The 13,220-nt window shown below is 33.4% G+C and overlaps 1 protein-coding gene across 1 annotated transcript in view; it reads right to left on the bottom strand.

Annotated features, from left to right (window-relative positions):
* Positions 1–13,220, bottom strand: part of LOC142236017 (uncharacterized) — a 51,329-nt gene that overhangs the window by 37,447 nt on the left and 662 nt on the right. The window contains exon 2 of the mRNA XM_075307268.1: positions 9,856–9,944. Within this exon, the coding sequence (XP_075163383.1) occupies positions 9,856–9,944 (89 nt within the window). The remainder of the gene's footprint in view (positions 1–9,855; positions 9,945–13,220) is intronic.

Below are 13,220 nucleotides of genomic sequence, written 5' to 3'. Positions count from 1 at the left end.
TCAATCCGTATCAAATATCAAAACGCACTTTATCTCGAGTTATAAAGATTAATTCGAGTCCAAAACTCGCGAAAATCCGACAAAAGATCAAACGTTCCCAAAAACCGAAAATACTGAATGTAGGGTGCACAAAATATTACCCCCGAACGCTTGACACAAGAAAAATTATAATAATAATAATAATAAACAAAGGTATAAATAAATCAATAATAATAAATACCTGTCAAATAAATATTCAAAATTTACCAAATATTTCAATGATCGAATAATTTCTCTCAGTGTGAGAGCGTAAAAGTTTCAAAATATACCGAGTTTTAATTCAAGCCCCGTCCAACAGGGAAATATTCAAACCTTTGAATTCAACTTGAATTCTAATGTGGGAATTACACGTAGTGTATAGCCCCCTTAAGAATTCAAATGATGATCGATATCCGATAACACGATAGTACGAGATGTGCCCGATTAGTCACTATACTATAGCAATCGACTAAGAGCGCAACACTGATGAGAACAAAACAAAATAAAAGCTCATCCAAGTTAGTATTTTTCCTTTAAATTGCATAAAACACAAATTTCTGGATTGGTTTCGAATATAGGGACCGTATAGCCAGAAAGTACATGTCACGCCCTTTCTCCCGATACCAAAATATCCTGGGCAGTTTTGCACAGTGGGACATTTTTCCTTATATTAATACATCCAAGTTAGTATGTTTCCTTTAAATTGCATAAAACACAAATTTCTGGATTGGTTTCGAATATAGCGACCATATAGCCGTAAAGTACATGTCACGCCCTTTCTCCTGATACCAAAATATCCTGGGCAGTTTGGCACAGTGGGCCAGTTTTCTTTATATTTCTATCATAGTTCGTAATTTCCTATTAACTTGGATAAAACACAATTTTCTGGATTGATTTCGAATATAGATATCTTTTAACCCTAAAAAGTACATGTCACGCTCTTTCTCCCGATTCCAAAATATCCTGGGCAGTTTTGCACAGTGGGACATTTTTCCTTATATTAATACATCCAAGTTAGTATTTTTCCTTTAAATTGCATAACACACAAATTTCTGGACTGGTTTCGAATATAGCGACCCTATAGCCAGAAAGTACACGTCATGCCCTTTCTTCTGATACCAAAATATCCTGGGCAGTTTTGCACAGTGGGATATTTTTCTTTATATTTCGAACGTAGTTTGCATTTTTGCATAAAATTGGACAAAACACACATTTTTGGATTGGTATTGGATATAAAATCCTTTTAGCCGTAAAGTACATGTCACGCCCTTTCTCCTGATACCAAAATATCCTGGGCAGTTTTGCACAGTGGGCCAGTTTTCTTTATATTTCTATCATAGTTCGTAATTTCCTATTAACTTGGACAAAACACAATTTTCTGGATTGATTTCGAATATAGAAATCTTTTATCCATAAAGTACATGTCACGCCCTTTCTCCCGATACCAAAATATCCTGGGCAGTTTTGCACAGTGGGACATTTTTCCTTATATTAATACATCCAAGTTAGTATTTTTCCTTTAAATTGCATAAAACACAAATTTCTGGATTGGTTTCGAATATAGCGACCATATAGCCGGAAAGTACACGTCACGCCCTTTCTTTTGATACCAAAATATCCTGGGCAGTTTTGCACAGTGGGATATTTTTCTTTATATTTCGAACGTAGTTTGCATTTTTGCATAAAATTGGACAAAGCACACATTTCTGGATTGGTATTGGATATAAAAACCATTTAGCCGTAAAGTCCATGTCACGCCCTTTCTCCTGATACCAAAATATCCTGGGCAGTTTGGCACAGTGGGCCAGTTTTCTTTATATTTCTATCATAGTTCGTAATTTCCTATTAACTTGGATAAAACACAATTTTCTGGATTGATTTCGAATATAGAAATCTTTTATCCATAAGATACATGTCACGCCCTTTCTCCCGATTCCAAAATATCCTGGGCAGTTTTGCACAGTGGGACATTTTTCCTTATATTAATACATCCAAGTTAGTACTTTTCCTTAAAATTGCATAAAACACAAATTTCTGGATTGGTTTCGAATATAGCGACCATATAGCCAGAAAGTACACGTCACGCCCTTTCTTCTGATACCAAAATATCCTGGGCAGTTTTGCACAGTGGGACATTTTTCCTTATATTAATACATCCAAGTTAGTATTTTTCCTTTAAATTGCATAAAACACAAATTTCTGGATTGGTTTCGAATATAGCGACCATATAGCCAGAAAGTACACGTCACGTCCTTTCTTCTGATACCAAAATATCCTGGGCAGTTTTGCACAGTGGGATATTTTTCTTTATATTTCGAACGTAGTTTGCATTTTTGCATAAAATTGGACAAAGCATACATTTCTGGATTGGTATTGGATATAAAAACCATTTAGCCGTAAAGTACATGTCACGCCCTTTCTCCTGATACCAAAATATCCTGGGCAGTTTGGCACAGTGGGCCAGTTTTCTTTATATTTCTATCATAGTTCGTAATTTCCTATTAACTTGGATAAAACACAATTTTCTGGATTGATTTCGAATATAGAAATCTTTTATCCATAAAGTACATGTCACGCCCTTTCTCCCGATACCAAAATATCCTGGGCAGTTTTGCACAGTGGGCCAGTTTTCTTTATATTTCTATCATAGTTCGTAATTTCCTATTAACTTGGATAAAACACAATTTTCTGGATTGATTTCGAATATAGAAATCTTTTATCCATAAAGTACATGTCACGCCCTTTCTCCCGATACCAAAATATCCTGGGCAGTTTTGCACAGTGGGACATTTTTCCTTATATTAATACATCCAAGTTAGTATTTTTCCTTTAAATTGCATAAAACACAAATTTCTGGATTGGTTTCGAATATAGCGACCATATAGCCAGAAAGTACACGTCACGCCCTTTCTCCTGATACCAAAATATCATGGGCAGTTTTGCACAGTGGCCTGAATTTATAAAAAATAATGATCTATTAGTGCGGTTTATTTCTGCAATATCTCAATCGTTATTGTGTCTTTTATCCATGTGACCTTATATTCTGAAAGTGCACTCCGATACCTTTATTATGGTATCAAATTTGTCGGTTAGTTAATTTATTATTGGTTAAAATTAGTCAAAATAAATATAACCATTTTTTGGTCGCTTTAGCATAAGTCAATTAACCCATTCGGTGCGCCGCTAAATCTGTCTGGTTTGTGTCTTAGCTATTTACAATTTACAATTTATCTTCACGCACATAATTTTCGATACCATATCACATCCGTCAAATGTGTTGGGTGCTATATATAAAGGTTTGTCCCAAATACATACATTTAAATATCACTCGATCTGGACAGAATTTGATAGACTTCTACAAAATCTATAGACTTAAAATTTAAGTCGGCTAATGCACTAGGGCGGAACACACTGTTAGTAAAAAAAATATGGGAAACATTTAAATCTGAAGCAATTTAAAGAAACTTCGCAAAAGTTTATTTATGATTTATCGCTCGATAGGTTAGGTTAGGTTATGTGGCAGCCCGATGTATCAGACTCACTTAGACTATTCAGTCCATTGTGATACCACAGTGGTGAACTTCTCTCTTATCACTGAGTGCTGCCCGATTCCATGTTAAGCTCAATGGCAAGGGACCTCCTTTTTATAGCCGAGTCCGAACGGCGTTCCACATTCCAGTGAAACCACTTAGAGAAGCTTTTGAAACCCTCAGAAATGTCACCAGCATTACTGAGGTGGGATAATCCACCGCTGAAAAACTTTTTGGTGTTCGGTCGTAGCAGGAATCGAACCCACGACCTTGTGTATGCAAGGCGGGCATGCTAACCATTGCACCACGGTGGCTCGATATATATGTATTAGAAGTTTAGGAAAATTAGAGTCATTTTTACAATTTTTCGACTAAGCAGTGGCGATTTTACAAGGAAAATGTTGGTATTTTGACCATTTTTGTCCAAATAGGAAAAACATATGTATGGGAGCTATATCTGAATCTGAACCGATTTCAACCAAATTTGGCACGCATAGCAACAATGCTAATTTTACTCCCTGTGCAAAATTTCAACTAAATCGGAGTTAAAAATTGGCCTCTGTGGTCATATGAGTGTAAATCGGTCGAAAGGTATATATGGGAGATATATCTAAATCTGAACCGATTTCAACCCAATTTGGCACGCATAGCTACAATGCTAATTCTACTCCCTGTGCAAAATTTCAACTAAATCGGAGCAAAAAATTGGCCTCTATGGTTATATATGTGTAAATCGGCCGAAAGCTATATATGAGAGCTATATATAAATCTGAATCGATTTCAACCAAATTTGGCACGCATAGCTACAATGCTAATTCTACTCCCTGTGCAAAATTTCAATTAAATCGGAGTAAAAGATTGGCCACCGTGGTCATATGAGTGTAAATCGGGCGAATGATATATGTGGGAGCTATATCTAAATCTGAACCGATTTTAATAAAATTTGGAACACTTGACTACACTACTTATTGTTCTCCTAGTGCAAAATTTCAAGCAAATTGGGCTAAAACTCTGGCTTCTGGGACCGTATTAGTCCATATCGGGCGATAGATATATATGGGAGATCTAAATCTGAACCGATTTCAATAAAATTTGGCACACTTGACTATAGTACTAATTGTTCTTCTTGTGCAAAATTTTAAGAAAATTAGGGTAAAACTCAGGCTTCTGGGGCCATATAAGTCCATATCGGGCTAAATATATATATGGGAGCTATATCTAAAACTGTACCGATTTCTTCCAAAATCAATAGGGATCTATTCTGAGCCAAAACACATACTTGTGCCAAATTTTAAGTCGATTGGACTAAAACTGCGACCTAGACTTTGATTACAAAAATGTGTTCACGGACAGACGGACATCGCTATATCGACTCAAGAGCCCACCCTGAGCATTTTTGCCAAAGACACCATGTGTCTATCTCGTCTCCTTCTGGGTGTTGCAAACATATGCACTGACTTATAATATATATATTAGACCTGTCCAGATTTCCAAAGTTCACATTTTTTAATGAGCACTTACAGTTTTAGAATCTCTCAATGATTGTAATAAGAGCTATGAAAAAAGATTTTGAAAAACTTTTGCCAAAAAGTTGCTCAACGCGGTTGAAGTCAGGATTTTGGCAATTTTCGAAAATTTTAAAGGTATACGTACAAACAAAATTTTAAATAATTTATTAGTAAATATAAGAAATATCTAAAAGCGCAATCTTTGAGCTAAATGCTCAAGCAAATAATAAAAAAATCAAAACGTGAAATTTATTGAGCCGTTTGCTTGCTGTAGCCTCTGGAAATAAAAAAATGCAGAAAATTTCCGCAATTTTTTTTTTCAATGCATTATATTTAAAAAAAAAGAATTTATATACGTTTGCATATTTTTTATATATTCTTGGAAAAATAAGGTATAAAAAAAATTTAGATTAAGAATTTTTGGATGTGTCATTAGTCGCTAAAAAATTAATTTCTTTATGAAAGTCTCACTTATCCCATATTTGTTATTGTGAAATATCAGTCTATGAGCTAAAAGTCAAAGCAATAATAAGCTAGATTAAAATTTTTAAAAAGTGCGACTAAAAGTAAGATATTTAAGTGAGACTTTCATAAAGAAATTAATTTTTTAGCGACTAATGACACATCCAAAAATTCTTAATCTAAATTTTTTTATATATATTAAATATATATATAATTAATGAAAATAGCAACACCAGCATTTTTCATTAGTCCATGACCTCAAGCCAAACGAATAATCCCAAAATTGTAAAATTCCAAAGGTCAACTAACAAAACTAAACAATTTATGTTAACTTCAAAAAATTTTAAGTGCACTGGGTTACAAACGGCCATTTCAGGCCGATATAACAAAAATAAGTAAATAGTTTTCGACAAATTCAAGAATTTTTTGGATATAATAATTTTTTTTCCGCTGGTTAGAGAAAATTTCGCAGTTTGAAGGAAATAATTGGAGGTAAAAATTGCAAAAATGCCTTAACGCCATATTTTACAAATTTTAAGGAATTTTGAAATATTTTGTGAAAAATACGAATTTATTAAACCTTTATGCTTCATTTGTGCATAATCTCTAAAATAGTGTTAACTTCACGGATGAAAAAGACTGTTTTTCATATGTTTGGCTATAAACATTATATGTTTGGAACACAAATTTTTAAACACAATATTTTTGAGTGCAAGCATATAATGTTCATAAACTAGCATAACATGTTTGGGACATATATGTTAATATGTTAGAACATATTATGTTTGGGACATAAAATGTTTGTAAATATAATATGCTTGGATGCAAACATATATTAATTTAGAAATAGCCTATAAACATATATGTGTTTAGTAGCTTGGAGCGCTATTTAACAGGGAGCGATATCGAATTAAGTTGGTGGTTGTTCCTTGTTATTACAAAATTAACATTTTATTTTTCCTTGGGCAATTGATCAGCTCTTCTTTGATTCTACAATGTTTGTATTACAGAAAAAGGTGCTAAGAACTAAAAAATCTCGTGGAAGTGAGAAAGATGTGGGGGAATATACAATTGGGCAGAAACAAAATTTTGAGCATTCAGGTCGAAAACCTATGTTGTTAGCACCTATATTACTTGTTTATTTTCATAATTCATTATGATTGTAAATATATAAATAAATAAATAAAATTTTGAGCACAATATTGTTTGGGAGAATTTTTTTTAAGCATATAATATTTTTGGGTGCAAAATGCTTCCAAACATATTATATGTTCACATAATAACATGTTGTTTTTTGGAAGACAATATTATTGAATTTGGATTCAAAAATACAAAATGTTTGGAACTTAGACTACCCAAACATATATTGTTTAGACCAATATGCTTTCAAACATATTATATATTGGAAGAGATCAAACATATAAATGTTTGGGCAATACCCAAAAATATATATGCTTGAAGCAAAATATGTTTGGGAGTATATGTTACAGAAGCGATTTTTTGTGAGCGTGTTGGCTTTAGTACCCTAGAGGGTTCACTTGTTTTGATTGTAGGTGACCAAATATTTGTGTTGGTTTCCACAATATTTGAGATACATCCATTAACTTTTAAATAAAGGGGTTTCTTATTTCCCCTTAAGCTTATTACTATTAGAAAATCATATATTAAATACATTATTATATGTTTCATCGCTGTAATGAAAATGCATAAATGAATAAATATGAGTTTAACATTTGAAAAAAAAACAGATTTTATCAATTTGTGAACTTTTTTCGATTTTTTTGACACTTTTTAATAGTACATTCAAAAATTTATTACCCTAATGTTTTTTTGCACAAAGAATAATTTACGTCTAATTTTTGAACATGCAAATAACATAATAACTTGACTTGAAGCAAAATTGGCAACGCAGCTTTTCACTGAGTGAATATGGCAGTGTCTTAATGTACAATAATGCAGTCACTTACAGAAGCTTTGAAACACACTCAAATGCTATTGAAAAGGGATGGACAACCGCTAATTACGTTGCTCTCGGTGGAGGATAGAGCGTTAAAATAATTTGATCGGGATGAACAATATGCTAATTGTAAGATTTCATCAACAACTATAAGCTTCAAAGTTTACGAATATCATCGTCAAATCAATAAAAACGGTAATAATTTGAGTACTACATTTCCAACTTTTCCTACATCAGTGTCTGTACAGATATTGGCTAGAACTTCAGAAATCACATCAATCATTCATTATTCAGTCGGTTAAGAAACAATATCATGTGCATAACTCATTTTGGTTATTAAGTTTTATCTAATTGCATCTAATTCGCTTTAATATGATATTTACTTTATTGTTTTTCTTCCAAAAGTTTACATTAACGACAAAAAAAAAATCGTATCTCATATGGGAGATTTATACTCGTATTAATGGTCGCATAAATGCTGTGGGCATATGGTTTTTTTATTCAATCATTTTTTCTGTAGTTTTGTTTTTGTCGTTTATGCTAAAAGATTTACTATCTTTCCACTGTCAGTAGAGTTTTTAGTGGATGCTTTATCATGGATGCTGGCTCTCTACAACCCACTTGGGTTGTAGATTTTTCCTCCGCATTTTCATCTCGTTTTTAGCTACAGGGAAAATCTATTCCATTTTAGGCTAATGCCTACCTCCAAAATTTATTGACAGTTTTGTACAACTTTGTTGAAATTATCGTTTCAATTAGCTATGCCAATTCTACAATGAGAACCATTTGTGGGCTTTTTCTGGGCAATTACATAAGCTGCGATAGAGACGTTGAAATGTTTTCCAACTTCAATGGATTGGACTATACTTAAGCCTTTTTAGTATCGGCTACTGTCGATAGATTTTGCGGATAAATAGATATATCGGGGAGCACATGCGATATGAATTGTTTCAATGGGAGGACATTCCAGCCAGCTTGCGCATATTAAGATATTAAAATGTGTCCGTCGTCCATATGATCTCGCATATATCACAACAATGGCGGGTTGTGGTACTTCTAATTCGTTGCAGTAACTTTGTATCTGCATATCTGTGATTTTCAAAAGTAAATTCATTTGAATGAATATCTATGACCATATCCCCATTAAGCTGCATGGATTAGGTGCAGAGAACACACACACACACACCTATCGGTGCGGTGTAATAGAGCTTTCTGCTGGTGTTGTTCGCTGTTCATTTAAAATGTTTCCATGGAGCAATTGTCACTTGACACTAATTTGTACTACACACCGTTAAAAATGTTCAAAGTTAATATTTTACAAATAATTGCATTTAACAATTGCAAGTAATTAAACTCACAGGGTATTGTTGTTGAATTATGTATGCACCTGGATGTGGCGGTATGGTTAGAGGAGATAAAGTATGAACGGCGGTCTGGTAGAAGCTTATATAGATTCTACAATGGGTTTAAAATGGTTTGGTTTGCTTTTTTATTAATCCAAGAATTGGATGAAAGTTCGTTGACAGTCTGAGTATTCCAAAATGTCTCTTAGTGCTTTTATATACAGTGGTACATGCTGCTAAGGCTCACTTATAAGATAAACCTTTCTTATTATATAGAAGTTTTCTCTAGTACCCATACTAGAGTTGAACAAGTTATCACATCTGATGTACCCTACTTTTTGGTAAAAAAAATAAAACGTTTTATTTGGTTTACATCTCTCGACAAAGGTTTTTTATTTCGACTCTAGAATATGAAGTTGAAGGAAAATTTTCTTGAATCTTATTGGAAAAATAATGCTTTTTGTTGTAGCATAGAAATCGCCTTCGAGGTTACACTAGCGTCTTATCTGTGGTAAAAATCACTTGACTTAATTTGATTAAGAGAATTCGAAGGTAACATAAGTATTCAAAACCGGGTTTAGAATACAGTAAAATAAACTCTATATTACCTTTACATATTTTGAGGACTTGGTTTGATACAAAATTCCCACTAAGGTTATGCAAATATGTATTGCAATTTTGTTCTAAAGGCTAATATATACTTGTGATTCCAACATAAATTGGGAGACTAATTAATAACGATTACTTTGTCAAAAGTACTATAAAAAATATGATCTTGTTGATTGATTTTCGTGTAGCACTAATAAATTAGCAATAAACACCCAGACTCGTATATAGTCTCATACATGCAATTATCATGGGAAATTGAAGCTAATGAATATTGAGTAGAAACTAACAAAAATTCTTTGTGGCTCTATGGTTTCGTGTGTCTAATGGGCCTTTATGCATTCATCTAATGCTCAAAGTGTCATTATGGTGCAAACAACCGCATAAAATAGACTCAGCATATTTAGTTATATAAATAATGCTAATGTTACTCCTACGCATGCGCAACAATAGCTTGGCGGCAGTCATGGGTTGTCTCATAGGTTTTATGTCATTGCACTGTTGCGCGTTAGTTGATTGTCTTGAAGACAACAAAAAAAAGTTAGTTTATGTTAAGTGAAGGCTTTGAAAAATGTTTGGAAGTGTGAAAATGTTATGGTGTTGAGATGGTGTTGGTGTTAAATGACTGAAACGAGAACATAGCAGATTAAAGCATCGAGGGTTGGTAGAGTTGCCAAAGGCTAACTTCAATTTCACAAACATTCTCAGTGTCGCAGGACATTTCTTTTTGGATTTTTGCGACAAAATTGTTGTTTTCTTGCCAAAAATCAAATGGTTGTCAAAACCAGATACATAATGTGCGAGAAAATAACATGTTTGCGATAAATATGTTACATGTTCAATCTACAATAACATTTTGCTCTAAGAATTGATCATGTTCCTTCTTTGGGTGTATATTCTGAACTATAAATCGTTACTGATATGTATCGCCTATGGAAAAGATGCTAAGGCTTGAATATCGGACAAATGGATATGGACTAAATACGATAAGAAATTTGGGTATGTGAGTTTTACGTTTTCGAGGGATTTCAAATTTTTTCATAAAAACTGTTTAATTCTTGAACGCTTTAGTATTTCCTTAGGAAAATACTATAGTAAAAAAGTCGGAACTTAGGTTCCATCCAAAGGACAGTCTGCGTATATTGGCTTAAGACCAATATTGAAGATGAGCTTAGGTTCAAATACTATTGGGAGTCACACCACCGTGTAAAAGATGTGACGAGGAGCTTAGGCTCATGCCAGAGAAGGCTCAGGAGTGAAAAAATACTTACGCGGTAACCCTTACCACAAACACCAGTGTAAAAGAAAGAGGGATTTTCTTATTAACTTACATTTATTCAACAGAGGTGGAAGGAGATGAGGTGTGCTTACATCAAGTAGTAGTGAGAAAAGAAGAAAGTATGTAGGTAGGTTATGTGACAGCCCGATGTACCAGGCTCACTTAGACTATTCAGTCCATTGTGATACCACAGTGGTGAACTTCTCTCTTATCACTGAGTGCTGCAATGTATTGACATTGTTTTGTGAGCAATTCAAATCCCGGGAGAGTTTTGAAATCAAGCCCCAAACACCAGCCTTAGAGGACGATATAAAACGAAGTTAATTAAGTGTCGAACATCTTCGAAATCCTTTTTGCCAGAATTTGTCTTCAATTGTATCTTACTGGGGATGTAATTCATACATAGCCTATCACGCTGCGTTTGAAACTACCACTGAAAATAATGTACATAATTTCAGCTGATGGTAACTCTAATTGTAGCTAGCTTAAGCTTGTATAGCTTTGTATAATTGGCGCATAATTGAAATAATGTATTTTATATAACGAGATGTATGCCATTCTAGAGGTGTTCTAGAGTATGTAGTTTGTTTCTTGCGTTAGATATAATGTTATTGAGCAATATGTGAGCATGATTCATACCCGGCTAAAGTTTTGGGGATTATAGCCGCACAACTGGAGAAGCATTTACAAATAGGAAGGAGCTGTGAACTTGTTTATGTTTCGTTCAAAGTTTGTTGCTTAAGTCTTTTGTTTACACCTCGTACAGATTGCTGGTAAGTTGTTTGTGTTATTTTCTTGTCCAGCAAAATCAATGGTTTTATCAATTGCTGTAGGAGATTGGAATTCAATATAGTTTCTATCGCTTACAAATCTAAACGCAGAAAATTGAAAAATAAAACCAAATTGCAAACTTATGAACGCACAGGCAACTATCAAAAAACTTTTTTCGGGAGGTTCCAGTGTAATTCACATTAGGTTTAGTGAATTATCCGAATCTATTCTGATAATTGGTTGATAGTTTCGCTACACCTAGAGGATGCTGATTGGGAATGTGCGAGTTCCGAAACGACCGTCCAGCCATCTTTGTTCAAATTATTTGACAAAAATAGTGCTGGACTTAGATAATTGCTAGTAACACGACAATAAAAAATACCATTCTAGAGAAAATGTTGATACACCAAAAATATATCCGTTGTTAAACTAACACTAATTTTAATTTATTTTACTATTTTTTACGTTGAAAACCAGTATTTTGTCATGGTCAAATAGTACATCTGTCTTCGTCACATGGGATCGTTTTTTCTTCAATCAGTCTTATTACACCATATCTGTATTCAGTATACCCTACTCTACACAAAAAAAAAATTATCATGAGATCAAAGATTTCTTGTCCTTAATTCGAATGTCAATTTTGCTTATCTGATATAAAGTTTTCTTTCATGACGCATAGCATAGGGTCTAAATTTGAAAATTTAAGTTGTCGTTAACACGTTGTTTAAGGATTCTGATATCACACGAATAAACAAGCAACATATACGAACTAATTCACATTTGTTTCCTGGAATCGACTATGAAAAAACCAAATTTAAAAGACAATTGTATTTCAAAAATATCCCCAATGGCCAAAATCATTAGTGTAAATTCAAAATCTATGAAACCGGACAAGCCTTATGTCAGTGTAGATGTGATTGTATTTTTTTATATTCGGTTTATTTTCTTATGATGGAAGATTCCTTTAAATTCCTGTAACATTTGTAACTCACAATGCTACCCATTTTGAAAGGTTTAGAATGCAAAAAACTGTGTTGATCTCCAAGGTTCATTGGATAACGACGAAAATACTTTATTCTTGCTGTATACAAATGAAAAATATTAACAATTCATGCATCTCGTCTTTATAAAATTAATGATTTTGTTGACATTTATTGAACTGCCTGCATGATTACCACTTTGTGATAAGAACCTTGGCAAAATATCTGTAAATGAGAACCCCATTAACAAGTGGCCTTACATTAAATTGAAATTGTCTGACAACGAAGAACTGCTTTTTAATTCATAATATTACAGAGAGCTATTGATGTTATTGCCTTTTCCGCGATTGTTCGATGCAAAAGAAAACGATCTAATTAAAAATCTCAAACATCACGTTTTTTGATTTAATTTATAAAAATACTAAAATGAACGTCTCTTCGTATTGTGCATTTGCTAAATTTGTTTCGAAGTGGCATTATCTTAAAAACGGCATGGCTAAGTAACATTGCAGGGGTATTTATAATTTATTTAATACAGCAAAGTTTAACTCGATGTTATGATGATCAATTGGACTAAAGCCACCAAGAGATCACCAAGGAAGAGACCACATTGGGAAAGTCAGTAGTACCTCCGGTATGGGTGAAATAATTAATGAGAATGTAACTGATATACAATACGACTAGATTGGAATTTTATATTAACTAACCGTGCCGGTGAGTGGATGTTTCATAATATTATTTTAGCCACAAATCACTGATGGTTTTG

The sequence above is a fragment of the Haematobia irritans genome, chromosome 4, assembly GCF_050003625.1.
Source record: "Haematobia irritans isolate KBUSLIRL chromosome 4, ASM5000362v1, whole genome shotgun sequence".
NCBI classification, from domain to species: Eukaryota; Metazoa; Arthropoda; class Insecta; order Diptera; family Muscidae; genus Haematobia; species Haematobia irritans.
The sequence above is the reverse complement of the archived record's forward strand: the minus strand, read 5'-3'. Positions and strand labels throughout refer to the sequence as shown.